Raw genomic sequence first — 19,959 nt, 5'->3', positions numbered from 1 at the left:
TGTATTCCTCTAAAACAGGGGCCAGCATGCCTTCTGCCTCAGCTTGTACAGGCGCACTGCAGCCAAGGCCAGGGCTGGCCTGACAGCCTGGCCTTGAACGACTTCCTGTGTGGGCTGGGTTGAGTCCTTGGTCAGGACTGGTATCATGAGGAGATAGATCGATTGCCAACAGTAACTCAATTACCTAGAATTCGAGTAAAATCCAAACGTTTGGTTATGACCTTCCTGACTTAAAGTATGTACAAGAAAAGGATTTCCTCTGGGGATAACACATGATCAGTGGTGTGGACACAAGGTCACAAACACTGTCCCGTTCTTGCTTGAAATCCTGTCTGTCTTTTATGTTATCTTCCATCTAATTTCACTTTAAATACTGCCAGTCTCTCTGATATCCCACACAAGTGAAGTACATTTATAACGCTGGCATGTGCAAGCAACATTTACACAGCGCTTTGATGATACAGAAGAAGAAAACAAAAGAGGGTCAATGTCGGATCTGCGTTGTTGTCTTTGTTGATTAAGCCGTAGCAGAGGTAAGGTGAGCTGCTTCTTTTTTCATTGCAGCCTCATCTAATCACCTTTAATCAAATGCAAATGGGGAGAATAGGGAATCTTTAATTCAGAATAATGGGAACGAAGGGAGAGATGGAAAGAACATAAGAGCTTGTTAGTTACCACATTCAGTTTCCTCTTCAGGCAGCTCCTTAGGGGGCTTCTTTTAATTCAGCATCGCCTTGGGCAAGAGCTTCCCAGCCCTAAAGCATCCGAACTGGATAAAACTAGTCAAAATCAATGAGGCTTGATTGTATTTAAGCAGTTGACACACTCTATTTTTCCTTTGTTACAACAGCATCTTTACTGGATATTGCACAGTCCTTTATAGGCCTATTAATCAATTAGTTAAACAGATGTACTCCAACAACGGCAATTTGAATAATTAATCTTCTGTTGCAGCAACATTTCTCTGGTTCAATTCATCACAGTCCATCTACCTTACCAATATGATATGGTATGGCCTCTCTTTTTAAATTCCTGATTCTACTTTTCAACACTGCTTGGGGAGGAATATATCTATCTCTGGGGCAAAGCACCGCCTTCAGCAGTTCTCTCAAACTTCACAGGAGTTGATAGTCTACCAAGCATAACTGCGTTCCATGATTTTTATTCATCGGCACATATAAAAGTCATCCTTGGCTAACATTAAAATTGTTAAAAGTATTCAGAATTCATATATTCAGTCTGTTGGTTAATGATTGAATAGGGAGACAATATTTGTCTTAATTAGGGTTCAATAACTGACAACTGGTTGACGGGCCCGTATTAAAATTAAAGGGTATCTTTTAATTATTCCTCTTTTTATTATTACTTCTCTTACTGTCAAACACGATTTGACAGTAAGATCTTTAGACCTTGAGGATCAAAATTCAAACATGGTAAAATGTTTGGAAAATAGGGTTCTTGCGCAGGAGCTTGGCAAAATGACTCAGCAGCATCACCTAGAGCAGCCTTTATATAGGATTGTCCTATATTCACGAAATGTGGTGGGTATATGTAATTGAGAGGTCTATTAGAGGTATACGGTAACACCTAATGGTGTTTTTGGGACATTTGAGGTTACCATTCTTTAGGAAACTCTTCCTAAGGATTTATCTTGAACAATGCTCAATTTTGTCTGTACCATCTTAAGCAATTGAGGGTCAAAAGTCTCTTTGGAACACCCTCACTTTTGAATGGCACAAAAAAGCTGCATGGACCTGCAAGGACCAGCTTTATATGAACGAAGTTTACTACAGTGCAGTTTGACAAAGTTGTTGTTAAGCTTGTCATTCACTGAAGGGGCACACATTGCTTTAGAGTTATGTAGTGTTGTTATCAGCAGATGTCCATGATTTTCTACTCAACAGTTTTGTCAAGTGTTATCTTCCCCTGACGACGGAGTGCTAAACAGTGATTTATCACCTACATATACATTGTTTCACATTGCTTTCTAATTTTTCTCAGACCTTCACACATATATATGAGCCCATAATTTATTCTGTGCTTCTCACATACATTCTCCTTTCACACATCTATGTCCACCCTCACATTTATCCATTTACACCCACACATGCTAAAATGTTCAGCCTCTCACATACATTTTCCCTCCTACAGAGAAAAGATGTCACTATTATGCATTTTTAATACATTAAAAAAATATATATATAATTATCTGGTGATTTATTGCAGTCTCTTTAGCTAAGAAGCGACAAAAGGTTATCGTCTTGAGGTCTTGATTTCAAGACATAACTGAAACACATCTAGTGTATTCTTCATCTGCTTTCATAAGCAGTCATCAACAAATGATCCATACAAGTACCTCAGTGTGTCGATTTACAGTCAACTAATCAATTAATCAAATTTGATTTACAAATTACACATTTGTCTCAGGGAGCTTTACGGTGTTTACATCATACAACACCCACTGTCCATAGACCCTCGCAGGGTACAAGGATAAGCTCTTCAAGAAAGCCAACAATGGGGAAAACATTTAAAAACATTTGGGGTATCAACTGAGGAGGGATCCTTCTCTCAGGACGGTAAAAAGTGCAATAGATGTTGTGAGTATAGAATAAAAGATAGTACAAATACAACAAACATCACTATCTGAATGTATATAGAAAGAGAGATTGATGCCAAAAATAACTAACCGCCAGCATAACTTATAGCTAACTAAGAAATAGCAACGTAGGGCCTGGTTCAAGGTAAGCCTGAGACAGCCCTCACTATAAGCTTTATCAAAAAGGAAGGTATTAAGCAAACTTTCAAACTGTGGAACAGAAACAAAGATAAAGTTTGAACTTTATCACATTGCGTTATCTTTCACAAACCAAAATCTCTACAGTCTGTTTGGATTTCGGACCATGCAGTGTCAGCTGCCAAGTAAATTGGTTTGACTCCCGGGCCGTGGGAACATTTGAGGCAATGTCATCCCCTTTATCTCCCCCTTTCACATCTACAGTGCTAACAAAGGCACTCTCTTGCTGAAAAAATATCTTTAAAATAAAGAAAGAAAGTCATATAACAATATACAGGGTTTCCCACATAGACTTTACTTGGGCGAGCCGCCCAGGTATATTAACGGCCGCCAAAGCATATTTCGCGACCCATTTAGGTTGTGTTTTTTGTTTTTAATCCGTCCGCGAGCACGACGCCATCCGCGGTAGATTAACTAGTGGACAATGAGCTCCTCGCTCTACGCCTCCTGTAGCTGTTCGCTCTGCTATCGTGTATCGTGTATCGTGTATCGACGCGGACACTTAAAAGGTAAAGCACGACCCCCGGTGCCCGGTCATCTGCACCCCCCCCAAGTATATTTCAGATCTGTGGGAAACACTGATATATGACTTTCTTTGTCTAGAAAACTACTTGATAAAATAACTGAGAAAAACTTTAACAAGTTAACCAAGCAAATGTAAAACCTGGGTTAGGCTTACTATGTCAGTGAAAAGCAGGTACACAACCAAAAAGAGAAGTGAAAAAATACTTGTTTGTACAGTATATATTTATCTATGTTTAAATGTGAATGAAAATATATATGAGAATACATACATATATAGAAATAGGGGTGCACAATTAATCAAACTATATGGAATTGTATTGAAATTAGGGCTGTCACCATATCAGATTTTCACTCCACGATTATCGTGGCCAAAATAATTCATGATAACGATATTATCGCGATATCTATGGAAAATGTTAACAAAATAATAATGATAATTCTATCAGTCAAATTCATTACGTTATTGTGCATTTTGTGTCTAGCTTACAAAAATAACAACAAAAACTGTTGTCTTCTTGGGATTTTGTATTTTGGAGCAGCTGTTGTCATCAGTGCTTTAAACCCTGGCCTCTAACAATTCTTAAGGACATCATGCTTTGCTATAAAGTAGGCCAATTATTTAGTGATGGCTTCATTCTGACATGCACTAGCCATGTTTACTTTGCTTTTCTTATCCATTGACTCAAACACCGTTAGCTGACCTGAATCCCTGGCTCTGTCGCTTCTTTGACGCTGCGGCTGCCTAACAAATAACCAGGGGAGAGAAAATACCGTTTAGTCCACCGCCATGATAACTAAGCTCTAACAAAACTAAGACCGGAATGTAACATTTATCGTCTCTGGGCTAGCAAACTATCTGTAGCTTACTCTGGCGAAGTCTGCAGGGTGATCGACGTGAAGGTGGGTGGACAGGTTGGTAGTATTGCCCCCTTTTGCACTTACTGTTGCTTGGCACTTCTTGCAGACTGGGGTCTCTATCTCTAACACCCCGTTTACGAAATCCAAAAAACTCCTACACTGGCGAGGCAACTCTTTTTGGGTGCGGGAGTGTCTCGCTCTCCTCTGTAATCTCCTCGGACATGGTTTTGCACGACAGCAGTGGCCTCACAGCACAGCATACACTGTGGTAGTAGCTGCTAGCTAGCTAGTTACCGCGTCTTCTTTTTTCTGTTTTACGGCGGGGTGGCGCAACCACTGTTTTTTTTAAAGAAATATTTTTTGGGGGCTTTTTGCCTTTAATCGGATAGGACAGTGGAGAGTTACAGGAAAGTGGGAGAGAGAGAGTCGGGGTGGGATCCGGAAAGGACCACGGGTCGGGAATCGAACCCAGGTCGCCGGCGTACGGTGCAGGTACCCCAGCCAGTCGCGCCACGGCCGGGGCCAGCGCAACTACTGTTAAGGAGCGTTATCGCCACCTACTGGTTGGAATTTGAACCAGATAGTTACTGGTGTTGGATTATGTACGATATTATCATACGTGTATTATTTACATATCGTCAATATTTCATTTTTTTAATATTACGGTTACCGTAAACTGGTATATTGTGACACCCCTAATTGAAATCCTAAAATATATTTGTTAAAACATCTCAGAGATATTCTGTGCTAAAAATCCTTTTGCACAGACTTGAATCATATTTGCTTTCAACAGAAAAAGCATACTATATTAGTTTCTTTAATAGTTAATAGTTTGATAGTCAATGATAATGAAAACAATGACACAACATGATCAATCCTTCCAATGTTCTAAATTGATAAATCTGTCAAATAATCACAATTACTTATTTTTTGTGAATCTGGTACCATGAAGAAATGAAAATAATGTACAGTATGTGAGAGTGAAAATATGTCTGTGTTTGAAAGTAGAAAATCATTTGCATGTAACAGAGATATTTAAAGAGGAAAATTCACATTTTTTAAGAGGCCCAACGTGACATATAGCGGCCAATGGACACATACAAGTGAACTGAGTTCTCATGTATATAATTTATATGGTAGTAAACTCTTAGTGAAGAAGGAAATTAAGAGGGCTTGTGTCGGGCTTGTAGCCTGGTCATACTGTGTCATATAAAAACAATAATTATGATGTGTAGCAATTATGTAGATAGAATCACTCCTCTGCATACTTTTAATGCTTATTACAAGTAAGCGATCCCCTTGATGTCTTCCTTAAGCCTTTCATGTTTTGAAATGCATTAACAGCTCCACACTTGAGAAATTGGCTCCTTAACTGCAATCGTTTTGATACAGGGAATCCTAAGTGGGTTAACAACAAATTAGGAGCAGCAAATAGCTAAAAGATCAAGGAAAATACACAGCGGTAACCTTAAGACCGTTAATGAAAAAAACAAACAGAACCAAGGTGACAGGTGTGCGCGGATCAGAAAAGGAGCACATGAATCTGCAGGAAGTCACAAAAGACTTCTTCTGTATTCTATGAGCATCTCTGCAAACCCCTGCTTGCAAAAATAATCAGCTCCGATGGAATCGAAAACAGAAAAAGTGTATGTTTCTGGTTATTTGAAGAAAGAAGAATCACATGTTTAATCCTTCAACAGAATAATGTAACACACTTGCAAATGTTTAAATGATCCTTTTATCTACAGCCTCTGTCACCTAAAGAAATCGGGATAAATGAGACCCAAGTGGACTGATCATCTGCCGCTTATAGGAAACCCAGATTGCCGAGCATCAGTATTCAGCGGCATGTATAACCTCTCTGGGAAACTCACCTCCGACAGGTCTTGATCAATTTTTTATCCCGATGAAGAAGTATTATTTTTAGATATGTGACAAGAACCTCCAAACCTTGTTCCCCAAGAAATGTTTTACTCCTGCACTAGCGATAGGCACAAGTGGTGAAACTCGCAAAGGAATATGTGACAAGCTAATCTGCAGAGAGGAGCGGTCCTGGTTCCATGAGCCTGACAGTTTGAAGTATTCGTTGGCAGGTGAAACTTGTTTACATCATCATATGTGTTACCGCAGTGTTTTCCTTCCGGAGACTTTATTATAGTGAAAATGTATTAATTTAAAAAAAATCTAAAGTGTTTCATTTTGTGTGTCCGTAAGGCAAGAAACTATTTTTGTTCCTTTGATGCATTGCCTTCCGTGCTTGGATCTTTTATTTTTCCAGTAATGAAATGATGCAAAAAGATCTGTACCCTAAGGAAATCTGGTCTCACGTGATTACAAAAATGAGAAGTGAGAAAAACAAATAGACCATAATGCCTTGCAGAACATGAACCCAGCACATTTATCAGTTTGGGTGGCTAATACTCTGCGTTTCATTTTTGTTTATTCTGCCTTCATGTGCCCCAGGAAATGGTAATTGTTGTTTGTATATGCATGTTTGGGTATTTTGATTCATGATGATATTTTCTCTCCTCCATCCAAGGACAATTACCAAACAGTACAGGAGATAACAGTGTTTGCTAGAAGCAAAGGCAAACTTTGATTAAAAAGAAATAATGGGGAGATATTTTAAACACCTAAAGCTTTGCACAGACACAGTTGTTACTGATCCCCACCGCGAGCTGAGACATCCCTTTGCATGACTAATATCTCTACACTTTTTCTTTCTGCATTACGAAACTGTGCAAGAAAACCTCTAGAGATGCATCAACACTGTTTTGAACCGCGCTATTCATCCTTCAAATCATGAACACTGTCAAAGCCCATTAATTGATCAAAATAGTGGGCTTTTACCCAAAGAGTTTGGTTAACTTGTCTAAAAGGGAATGAAAACCAAATAGAATGAGGACAATCCCTTAGTCTGTAAAGAATATGGATGTCGTTTGTAACTTCCTCCGTAGTTTTCTAAAGAGATGTTGTGTTGCTCAAATGGAGGAGATCTGTCCTTCACAATCCTTTTTTTTTTTTTTTTAAGATATTTTTTTTGGGGGGCTTTTTGCCTTTAATCGGATAGGACAGTGGAGAGTGACAGGACAGTGGGAGAGAGAGTCGGGATGGGATCCGGTAAGAACCACGGGTCGGGAATCGAACCCGGGTCGCCTGGCGTACGGTGCAGGTGCCCCAGCCTGTTGCACCACGGCCGGGGCCTGTCCTTCGCAATCTTTGCGGTGACACTACAACCTAAATCCGTACTTATCTGCTTATGGGCACTGTTGGTCAAGGAAGGTCACGCCCTCACAAAACCTGTAACTTAAACCTTGAAAAATGTAAAATGAGAAAGTTGTAAGCCCCCGTACAGTTGTCGAGAATATGAAAATTAGCACAATAGGCAGAGGACGTTTTTTTTTTACCAGGCTGTAATTATATTTCTTTCTTTTGTAAAATTGGGCATTTTAACATGGGGTTCTTTGGTTTTGAAGCAGGTTCAATTGGCCATTTGCTGAACTGCAGTTTCTTGGAACATTTTTGAGGCGTCAATGCTTTGCACCAGAGGTTACCGACAACACTAAAGATGTTCTTAATATCATTACATGAATAAATTATTTTGCATTGTTTAAAAATATATTTTAAGTAAAGACAAAACATGTAATTATGATTTGGATTTACAGTATTGGCAGTAAAAATAGGAATAACATCACTTTTAATTTGCATTTAAATGTGATTGGGCGCAGAGGCTTGCGTGAAAACAGCGAGTTATGTTTTGTTTCTATGGTTTCCTCCCTTGCACAAACACAACGCCAACATCAACGAAGAGTCGTTTTACTTCGTATCAAGTGAACAGAGATGGAAAAAGTACACTCATCCTTTACTCAAGTAAAGTACAGAACTTGTGTTTAAAAATACTCTGGTCAAAGTAGAAGTACTGACTAAACTTCTTTTCTCAAGTAAAAGTAAAGAAATATTGGCTTAGAAAAGTACTGATAACTACCAACTGTTTTATAGAGTAACTGGTAAAATGGAAGTTCATCACCCTTCTCTGCCTCTTCCGATTCTACTCTTACATCCGCCATTATTTTGCTAGCTGCGATTCTGGTACTGGCGCGGTTTGGAATAATACGTCGAAAATAGGGAAATAAGCTATCACGACCAAGATTTTTTGTATCAGGCTGTAAAAACAAAGTATTTATTTTCTTTAATGGATATTTTAACATTGGGGTCTCTGGAGACTCGGTTTTGAAGCAGGTCGGTCACGGAGGTTGACTACTTTACTAAAGATGTTCAAGATATCATTCAATACATGTAATGTGCATTTTTAGTGAGCAGACAACAAGCACACTCTTGTGTTTGGAATGTACAGTTTGAGCAGTTAAAACAGTAATAATAAAACCCTAACCTTGTGGTATCCATCTATGTTCAGACCACAGCCTTTGGTCAGGCAGTCCGTGGCTGTTCTGACATCGTGGCCGCTGTTAGAGATTGCAACTTTATCTTTCCATTAAGTATCTTGCCGCTAAGATAGCAATGTTCTTGCTGTTTATTTCTCTTTTTATCTTGACTGTTGTGTGGAGGGATGATCCTGATGCTACTCCTCCATGTTAAATGTCTTTGATACTATCAGTGGACATTGTTGTGGTTGTGTTTCATAGGATATACATCTATGAGGCCATCCTATCTCTTTTGGACGATACAGCCTAAAGACAAACACACAAAATCAAAACATTAAACAAAAGAAAGCCTTCTTATTGCATGATACAGCTGTATTTAAAAGAATATCTGATAATTAAACATCTCCATTCTTAAACTTAACACGGCCACCAGCCACCGACTCATTTTGATGCGTTCATGCTCCTCTGAACATCTCCAAGCTGTCATAAGAGGGTGTGTGTGCTCCAATCGGCAGCCTCTGCTTCATGGTAGTATTTACATTGGGAGAAGCCTGCAGGCCTAATTGGCATGGTCAGTGATGGAGCATATGCACTTTCCAGTGGGAGCCCATCTGACAGGGCCACTTGCTGATGACTGCCTGCCTAGTCTCCATATGTGGCAGACAGAAGGGCCCGTACGCACACTGCCCTTCAACTAATGAAGCCAAGTCACCCGGATTATACCTCAGCCTTTTAGAGGACTTTATCCTGAATCCAGAGCCAGAACACTTCCACTCAGAGCACACACACACACACACACACACACACACACACACACACACACACACACACACACACACACACACACACACACACACACACACACACACACACACACACACACACACACACACACACACACACACACACACACACACACACACACACACACACACAAACTAAAAGCCACAAGGGAAAATGTTGAGTTGTAAAAGCCTAACTGCTTCCTCACCTTCACCTACATCCAGACAGATACACAGACGCTGGCTTGCAAACACACAGCAGAATGACTCAGGGATGCTGAAAACATAATTGCACCATTACCCTACTCTTCACCCCTCTCACATGAAAACGTTTTTTTAGATTTTGAGAAATATGAAGCGGGGGCCTGGGGAAAAAAAGGGTAAGGGAATACTGCCAAAGAGAGAAGCTGCGTGTTGCGAGTGTGAATTCAGCCTCCAGCTGGGCAGCTAAATAGACATGGTGCGTCATTAGCATGCAAAGGTCTAGTAGTCCGGAGTTTTAAGGTTATTCATTCCCACGGATAATCCCTGCAACACTTTACAGCTACTTCCCTAATCACTCTTAATTTATTTTTATAATAATTGTATTTATGAGTTTTTTTAAAAGAAATCAGAACTTGCTTAAGCATAAATGTTCATGACAAAGTTGGAAACCCCCAACCCCATCCCCTTTAGGTGGCATCCCCAGATAAACATACAAAAACACACCACACTTTTACATAGAGAACGTTTATACACACCTTCAAAGACATATGTGTCTAGAAATTGTTGGTCTTATCAAAAACTGTACATGTTAAAATACAAAAAATATGTGTACATACATGAACATATATAAACATACACCCACACAAGGAATATACATGCATATGTAGACACACCTACATACATCCAATTCACAAACATTATAAAATGTAAATAAATACAATTGTAAAATAATTAAAAATGTATAGGTAATGGAGCAAATGGAATATACGGTCTAACAAATTACCCCACCTGACTTGTTTAACCTATTTGAGCTTAATGCTACTCTTATGAAGACATACATGTCTAAAAATGAAAACACAAAAACATATTATACACACACACACACACACACACACACACACACACACACACACACACACACACACACACACACACACACACACACACACACACACACACACACACACACATACACACACACACATACATACATAAAACAAATAAAATAATGATGACAGATAACAAATTGTTGAGTAAGAAAATGGAACACCCAGGCTGACCTGTTGAGCTTTATTCGACTCTCACTAAATACTGCACCAACATGCTTGACCTATAATGAGGAAAGGTAGGTAACAAAAATGCAATTATATTCCCAGGAGAATCAAAATAAACAATCAAAGATATGACATGTATAAGTGAATCAAGTTAGGGGTCGGCCTCCTTTATGGGTAATAAATAGTCATGTTTATTTTTCAACCCACGTACTGAATGCCTACGTTTTTCCTAATCATCACTGTCCTGATTCAATAACTATAGGTCGACTCCCTCCTTTCCAATTTAGCAGTATCAGAAAATGGGCAAGCAGTGACGCATAGGCAATTTCAGCTCTTACTGCCTCTTTAACTCCTGTCGTTGTCCTGTTGGTTATTTTTCTACAACACACCCTCAAGAACCCTCCAAAACCCTGCAAACCACGGGTCGGCCGAGTGCCCCGCACGTTTACAGTGCTTCAGGGATGCAGATGCCGGTGCATACTTAATAAGCTTAATCACAGGAGCCCCAACCACGCAATGTGATTCTGCTACCCAATGTGCATCTGTTTTCCTTGTACTCACAGGAACCCTGTGGAGGTGGAACAGTTTCACAAAGTCACACAAGTCATACAGTGGCTGGGCTGCTGCCTCAATAACCAGGAATGGAGGAATCAAAAGGCGGCAGGCCAAGGGGAAACAGTTGGATATTGGCTGTGCACAGCATGGAGCACAACTTAAAGGCAACAAATATAAATTGTATAGACTCTGGTTGTTTATTTTACTTCACGCACTGGGAAATATCTTCGTGCGTCGCCTGCCTTGTACATACAGCTTTTTTCCCCGGTAGCAAAGTTGGAGATAAGGATGTACAAGTGCATCACATAAATGATGTGGAAAGACGCTTTTTCATTGGCAGCATCTCCTCTTTGCCCACGCCATATCACCTGGCCATTGTGCAGCGGGAATTCATATGCATAGGGGGTCATAAGATAACTGTCAAAGTCACCACAAAATATCCCAGGGGATTTTCTCACATTGTTATCAAAATGAAACACAAATCCTGAGCAAAAGGAGTTACAGCACTACAGAACTATAATGAAGTGAAACTGCAGCACTCCCTCTGAAGATCTTTCCCTGCCACTTCTGCTTCTGCAGAGTTTTATTCATTTCAAATACACCTCCAGTCACAAAGTAAATAGATTGTGAGTTTCCGTGCTGCTTAACTTCTTTTATGCTCGGAGCAAAATGTGATGTTTCTGCTTCTGTTTTTCCCTTAAGACTTTGGCTGACCCAATTCCCCTCATCCCCAGCACCTTGAGGGTGTTTTATGAATAAGGAATATTTACGGTGGAGTGTTTAGAATCAATCTGATATGATTAAGTAATGAGTTTGAAACAATTAGAGAGGGATCCCATTACGTAACCTGAGTAGGGTAGCTTGCATGGCAAAAAGTGTTGGAGCTTTCCGAAGCTCACAGGATGGTGTGGGTGTAGATCCCTACTGTAATAAGTTTTGTTTCTGGAAAATATGTTTCAAAACGCCAACCCCTTGTATACACACTGATTGGTGTCAAAAAATAAAACTAATCAATGGGGCCCTATAAAATACACATTTAAATGACTTCTTAGACAGTGGAATGGCAGTTTGCGGGTTTTTTGTTTCGTAATGCAGCTCTGCTAACGCAACCTAGCTATCAAAGTTAAGTTAAACTGATGAGAGCATTTGGAACGGGCCTAAGACTGCTGCAGTGCTCACATGAACTGAAAAAGGCGGGGGACAAAAACCTTGAGAAAGGTACCAAACTCTAACATGGTCAATTAAAATCACTTCCAGACAGCAGAGTTGATAGAGTTATTTGTAACCAATGCAAATTAGAATTTCTTATCACTGGAGGGTAACTTGTTTTTCTATAAAAAACTAGATAAAGCGTTAATGCCCTGGCACTGGCAAATAGCTTTGGTTTTATATTTGATTTGATTACGTTAAGTAATGTTGAAGTTGAGATTCACAATACACATTTTAACTGCTGTGTAAAGGTAATACTGCTTTTAAAAAGCACTTTAGTTTTATTTAAAGTGTTTGCAAACCAAATGTTATTGCACTTTTGTTCATATAGCAGTACTTTTTTTAAATAAAAGTGTGCAATACACTATTTTTGAATTCAATATTGAATTTTGCACATAGTATTGCGATTAATCGCAATTTCAAATATGTATCATTTCCCAGCGCTACAAAATATAAATCATGCTGTATTATTAAGAGACCAGCAGTATATCAAGTAATTAAAATAGACTCCACCTTTACCAAGTTCAACATTTATACATTAACAATTATAATAAATATAACAATTGAATATATTTTAGATATCATAATACATATATTTCAATCTGAAATGGGCAATACCGGGCAATACTGCATAATGTGAACTTTCACTTTTTGAACTTGAAGTACATTTTGATGGCAATAGTTTTGTATTTTTATCTGAGCACAATTTTGAATGCAGGACATTAATTAGTAACATAGTTTTTGTACACTGTAGTCATGCTACTTCCACTTCAGTAACATATCTGATTACTTCTTCAACCACTGCTTGCATGCATACAAGTTTTTTTGCTCAAGTCCTGATCGATCTAAAATAATCCTACACTTGTCAAGGATTGACAGGTTGGTTTACTCTTAAAAACAGAAAGAAAGAGATCTTTGTCTTATAGGATTCTACATTGATTCAACAAAGTATTTCTTCACATGAAGCTATATATTGCTACTGATGGACAGTAAGTGTTTCCTAAATAGGATTAGATTCTTTATGTGGCAGTAGCAGACTGGGTTCAGTTTGTCCGTGCACCCGCTGTCAGTGTTAATGAGAGAGCAAGGGGCAGCGCAAAGCTCACTGTGTAATAACATAGTGGCAGCTCAAGGGAGGGAGGTAGATTCACATTTAGTTGTGTGCCTCAACTGTGCTGCAGCACCTCTTTTCACCCTCTGTCTGAAACCAGCAGCCAGTCTGCTCTGATTGGTTAGCTGGCCGGCTCTGTTGTGATTGGTTAATAACTTAGAGATGTGTAAGAAATGTCCACCCTGTAGATGCTCACCTACAATGTGTTGCAATGCTAGGCAATATAGGCACATGTAACATAATGATGTCACCATGTTACAGAAGTAAACACACGTCCAATGGAGGCGTTTCAGGCAGGGGGGAGTGTTTGGGAGAGAAAATCCCTTTGCAGACCATTTTCATGCACAAAAACCTATATAACACACCTCTTTAAATTTGCCTTGTTCCGCCCCCTTCTCCTGCTTACATTGATATTCTCAGCTCCTAATATTCATTTAAAGGTCTCCTATTATGCTATATTTTAACAATATAGTGTTGGGCAATATCTATACAAAACGTGTCTGTGAAATGTTTTGCTCAAAATACCAAACAGATCACCCATTGTAGCATGCCTCATACCCCTCTATTTCAGCCCTGTTCCTGAAGTGCTGATTCTGTGACTGTCGCTTTAAATTTGAGCTGACCTGAAGCTGGCCACGCCCCTTTGGAGCGTCATGCAGCTCTCTGTCTGAAGAGAGATGTTTTTAAGGGAGATACTCAGCTAACGCTGCCATGATTAAACCCCATATTATGTTCCAAACCACATCAAGCATTATTTCTGAAACACTTCTCAGTGTTTACCACTAGAACAGAGACATTATATGAGTTATATATTCAACAACTCTTAAGTCCCTCCTGCAGACATCCTGCTGAATAGACAGACACTGAGAGGTGCTGCGAGGGGATTCAGCTAGCGCCTGTATATTGCGGACGATAGGTTGGGACGTGTAACGTGGGTGGGACGTTGCCAGGAGCAATATCTAATGTGGAACAACTTGCTTGCAATATCTACTTGTTCTTTTTTTTCGGATATATAGAATACGAAATCCTCAACATTCACCACAGTATGTGGGAGAAAGGTCATTTGAAGACCAAGTATTGCTTCCACCATAAAGGATACATGGGTCTTTCACAGTTTGACTGCTGTTTATTTTCATTCCTGTCAATTTAGCTTTGAAACTATTTAACTTTCTCAACAGACATTTGATCAATACGTCTGAGTATTGATTGCACTGCTTCTCTGTGTTGTTCTGCAGGTGATTTTGATGCTGACCAAACTATTTGACTTCAACCTCAACAGTGTGACTGAGAGTTCATTGTGGAGGTAAGCATATCGCACCACACAAGCTCATAACATCTCTAGGAAAGCCTAGAGCAGCTGTGAGTTTGACACACTCAGTCAGAGGGGACTGATGGACTTATTTCAATATTTTTTTGATGTTTTCATTCCTGAGGTGTGAACAGCTCCTGGCACGGCTCTTAGTAATACTAACAGTCACAAGGTTTACATAATGTTGATTAATGAAACATTCAAAGCTTGAAAACGAGGCAACAGTCGAAAAAATAAATAGTTTGCCTGAGTTGCCAACTGTCTTCAATTGGTTTTAATGTCTCTATGGCACAAGAAATCCTTCACATGAAAACCACTTATCATCATGACTTGAGCTTGCAAAGTTATCCAGTAAATTACCATGACCAGCCTTGAACGCAGCGTTGCCTTGCTAAGAGCATCAGTCGTTCTGACTCCAACCTGATGTAACTTTGGAGGGAAAGAAGATGCATTAATGTCTTCAGGAATAAAAGTGAGAATCAAGAATATCTGCGAGTAATTATGATTATGATACACATGATACCGATGAAATATTTATTTTTGGGGATATTTTTGCCTTTAAAATGTGTTTTGATTACATTTCGACCAAGAAATGCATAGTTTACTTGATTGACAGTTATACCTCATATTATTTCAGGTCTAGTAACAAAGTCCTGTGGATGCAACATGGTTGCCAGGGTTGTTGCTAAGGGGCTGCTATAAAGTGTTGCTATAGTAGGCCGTACCAGAAGTAAGCGTCACAAGGCTCTATCCCAAAAAAGCAATAGGATTTTTCGATTGAATTTTGGAATCCATCCATCCATCAATCCATCCATCCATCCATCCATCTATCCTCTCCCGCTTTTCCGTGGCCAGGTCGCGGGCGTAGCAGTTCCAGCAGAGAGCTCTGACTGGGGGATTCCAAGACGCTCCCAGGCCAGCGAAGATATATAATCCCTCCACCTGGTCCTAGGTCTGCCCCTTGGTCTCCTCCCAGCTGGCTGTGCCTGGAACACCTCCCTAGGGAGGCGCCCAGGTGGCATCCTAAGGGAGATGCCAGCCACCCTGCGGATAAATCCCATTTTGGCCGTTCGTATCCACGATCTCGTTCTTTCGGTCATGACCCATCCTTCATGACCATAAGTGAGGGTAGGAACAAAAATGGCCCGGTAGACAGAGAGCTTTGCCTTTTGGCTCAACTCTCTTTTCGTCACAACGGTGCGGTAAAAAGTTTTGGAATATTGCAGAAAAATTACTGTTGTTCAGCAGGTTAATCTCCACATATTAACACTATTTATGATTTATGAAGAGTAAATGTGGTCACCAGAAACAAAAAGCTAACATTAGACCAGGGGTGTCCAAACCTTTTTCACTGAGGGACACATACAGAACGGCTGGGCTACTCACTAGAAGTGAGGTATATTGCCTCATAAGTTCAGATATAAATGAGCAAACAGAAGAAGCCTCATATTGCTTAAAACAAGGGGAAATAGGAAGGGTTTATTTCAAGGGTATTTCAATGGATCAAGGGTAGCGGTTGGCCCCCGGGCTGTAGTTAGGTCACCCCTGCATTAGACTATAAACCAACTACATCATGGGCAGAACTGTTCGCATTATTAAAGGCGGCTAATGTTTGGTGTGAGGACATTTAGTAGTCTCTCATTTAGTTACTTGTTAGCAACCGCTGTCTTATGACATATTGACATTCACGAGCGGGGTAATTACTGAGGGATTTTTGTCATTGAAAAAACTTGGAAGTAACATCACTGGTTAACTATGGACCTTATTTCTTGCATCTAATCTCAAATTACATAAAAAAAACATTAACTTTGAGAGAGAGAACCAGAAGGGCTTAAATGATAACTTGTTTCCGTGTTAACGTACTCACTCCTGCACTAGTTGTTTTCTAAAAGTGTAATCAGTACTATAATAAGTGACATGTAATGTGTTGAATTTCAATTTTATGTATGTATAACACATGTGGAAACTGACAATAAAGTGGACAGTGCCAAATGTAGATTCATCTCATGAATCTGCATTTGGCACTGTAGAACAACTTCGCTATATTTGAATAGGAGAATAGGTTGAAAGGACGAGTACAGAATTAGGAAAGAAACAACTTGATGGAGTTTAATCTCTCTGCAACTTTTAAACTCAAACTATTGTCAAACATTATTATTTTTGACAGCCATATTTCTCCAGTAAAGGTTTTTTCTTAACCACCTTAGATACCGTTTAACATTTAAACACTTGTGATCTGCAGCTTTGTGATCTTTTCAACTGATCTTTGAAATGTGAAGGGCCAAAGTGTAAATATATTTTAAAAGATCAATTTAAATATGTCAGCAAGAAGAATAACTTCAAAAAGAAAACCTACAAACCATAAAATATACTTCAAGACCGCTCAAACATTTTAAACCTTAACTTTTATAGTGCTCTTACTAGGCTGTTCTGTCTGGTAAGTTTTATTCAAACACATACATTTGTTTTTAAATTCTACTGAAGACCCCAAACTTTGAAAACATACCAGGTATGTCAGACAGGATTAAGAAAAGGACACATAATAAAAAATGCACAAGACAGCTAGATGATTTCCATTTGATGTAACGGTGCAGCCCCTAAAAACATAGCTTCCTGGATTTGAGTCTTTCACTTGGTATACACATCATGTATCTTCAATGAAGTGCAGAAAACAAGCTGATGCTCATGCTGCTTATGTTATATGTGATGTGTGGAAATGTGTCTTTATAAAGCTATATAAAGCGAGAAGGGAAAGAGGTAATAAAAAGGTAAAAGATTTATTGAACGTTATACAAGTTGAGACTTTGTAGGTTGTCCAAGTGTGTGAACATACTGCAAGAATACCCAATTCAATGTTGCACAATTGAATAAAGGGCAAAGTTAACATTTAGCTTTAAGTCTACTTTTTCTTATGACTTTGTAGAGTTTCAGCTCCACTGACTTTTTTTTTATTGCAAATCTATAGATGGAGAAAACAGTCCTGGGGATATGGAAGGAAAAAGCTGATGTTATTACATGTTAGCTTTTGTTCTTTATATTAAGGTTTAGCCTTTGCACCCCTTTGCAATTCTAAACATTTAATTTCTGCTACCAAGGACGGATGTTAAGGCACTATACTTTAGACCCATTAAAACATTTTGTATGTAGCACTTGATAAATGTGTGCCAGCCAACCTTGCTCTTTTTATTGATCTTTTTTCATCAGAATGTAAGACTTTGTGATATTTGCTGAAATATACACTATAGGGCTATCAATGTTAACGCTTGGAATTCATCTGGAAACCTTTACGCATTAAAAAAGAAAAATGCAAATTAGGCCCAAACTTCATTTCCAGTACAGATTTTTAGCAATAACTGCATGGGAGTGAGAAGGCAAAGAAAGCGGAGGAATTGGAGCAAGCTACATGTAATGCTGTGAATGGAGATCACTGGACATCAGTAAGAACCATCATTACCTCGGTTAAGCGTTAGTTCCTTAAAGTTTCACAGGAGGTTCAGGTTTTTTTATTCATAACCATTTGTAGATTTGGTTTGGTGTGGGAGATAGTGGAAACGGTCCCCACTGTAGGAACAGAGAGTGCTGGCATATACAGAGTTTATCCGTTAAGTGTTGTTAAAAAGGCTTCTTACCAATTAGTCAGAAATCATCTTATATAATATAGTTAAACTGTTATTGTAATTACGTTTTTTAATCAATTGACACCAAGACCTACCCTTGACAGGATTGATAATGATTAATACAAGGAAGTGGCCATCTTAAACATCAAAAAAGTAAAAGAGCAACATAGGGAATAGTACCCAGTTGACGGGCTTTCAGAATCTCAAACATCTTTCCGAGAGGATTATCAAACATGGAAGCAGCAGGACAACGCAATAACATCGGGCTTTCTCTGCAGAATAAGCTATCCAAATAGACCGCACATAGAAACGAGGTACAGAGCCATGTAACAGCAATTTGAGGAGACTATCACTTAAGTTTAATTGTGTGGAAAATCTCAAAAGCTTATTTTGTCACATTATAAAATGTGGTCATTTTATGGTTTTGAATATGTCCAATGCAGTTGTTGCCTCCATCATTTTTTTTCATCTAGAATTTCATTGTACATTTAGCATTGTGTGACCTCATAGAGGCCCAGGTGAGGCATTTACCCATGATTGGTGCATCTGTTACTGATATGTCTTTCTTCTTTTTATAAACATGTTGCCTTTGATTTGATTTAATGAGGAATTGGAGCTACTTGTGATGGATGGATGATTAAAGGCGCATGTGGGTAAGCAGACAGATTGACAGAAAGACGGATGAGCGAACAGATGATATACAATTTGAAAGAGCGAAGAGGATAATGACAGTGCAGAACATTAGTTGGCAATTTACAGCCAGGAAGATAGACAGAGCAGTAGAGAAACTGATAACTGCATTTAAGATAGCCAATAAGTCTTCCAGCAATCTTGCACTCCTCGGGGGGAGTTTAAGGCTAAACTAGGCCTCTACGCCTGGCGGGACCACGAATAGCAGCATGAGGTAACAGATTGAAACTTTTATAACTAGGAATCACGTGGTGCATTAAGAGCATGCACAAGTCTGTCAACCTGTCTATCATTGCTTTCTGCCAAAGGCATATAAAGCAAAGTATCTTATAGTGGTAAGATTTGACTTGCATTTGTTTTTACTCCACCTTGATTTTTTTTACTTCACTTCACCAAATTTTAGAGGCAAACCTCACTAAAAAGCCAAGGCTAAATACGGTCTTTATTTTATTGCTTTAATGCTATTGGGTGCCTGCCTTTTTTATTTAAATATGTAAGTCAACTCATTTAACTTTAATCTGCACTGTACCTTTGCTGTTGTAATGCCATAAATGTACCTGTTGCAGGAGCAATACAGGATTCCTGATCCTGATTCTAATGCCAAACCAGAAACCTAACCAAGCACTGGGTTGTGGATTTCCAAAGGGTTATGTTTGAACTGATGTGAATTTGGTGGATAGGTAACTTATATAGAAAAAATGAACTCTCAGATCTAACTGGGTGAGTTCAGAAACTTTTTGTAAAGATGTTGCAGAAATGTGACGATAAAGAAGTGTTGAGGAAACACAGACAAACAACTTCTGTTCCTCTTTTTTTTAACCATCTGAAAACGTAAAGATAAATCGCTGGAAAACAGAGATGGCATATA

General features: G+C 39.1%; 1 protein-coding gene across 1 annotated transcript in view; it reads left to right on the top strand.

Annotated features, from left to right (window-relative positions):
- The window catches only part of LOC134864651 (VPS10 domain-containing receptor SorCS1), a 157,209-nt gene that overhangs the window by 55,285 nt on the left and 81,965 nt on the right, over window positions 1-19,959 (top strand). The window contains 1 exon segment of the mRNA XM_063883810.1: window positions 14,711-14,778. Within this exon segment, the coding sequence (XP_063739880.1) occupies window positions 14,711-14,778 (68 nt within the window).

The sequence above is a fragment of the Eleginops maclovinus genome, chromosome 5 (genome assembly GCF_036324505.1).
Source record: "Eleginops maclovinus isolate JMC-PN-2008 ecotype Puerto Natales chromosome 5, JC_Emac_rtc_rv5, whole genome shotgun sequence".
Taxonomy (NCBI): domain Eukaryota; kingdom Metazoa; phylum Chordata; class Actinopteri; order Perciformes; family Eleginopidae; genus Eleginops; species Eleginops maclovinus.
This window is presented reverse-complemented; position numbering and strand designations above follow the sequence as displayed.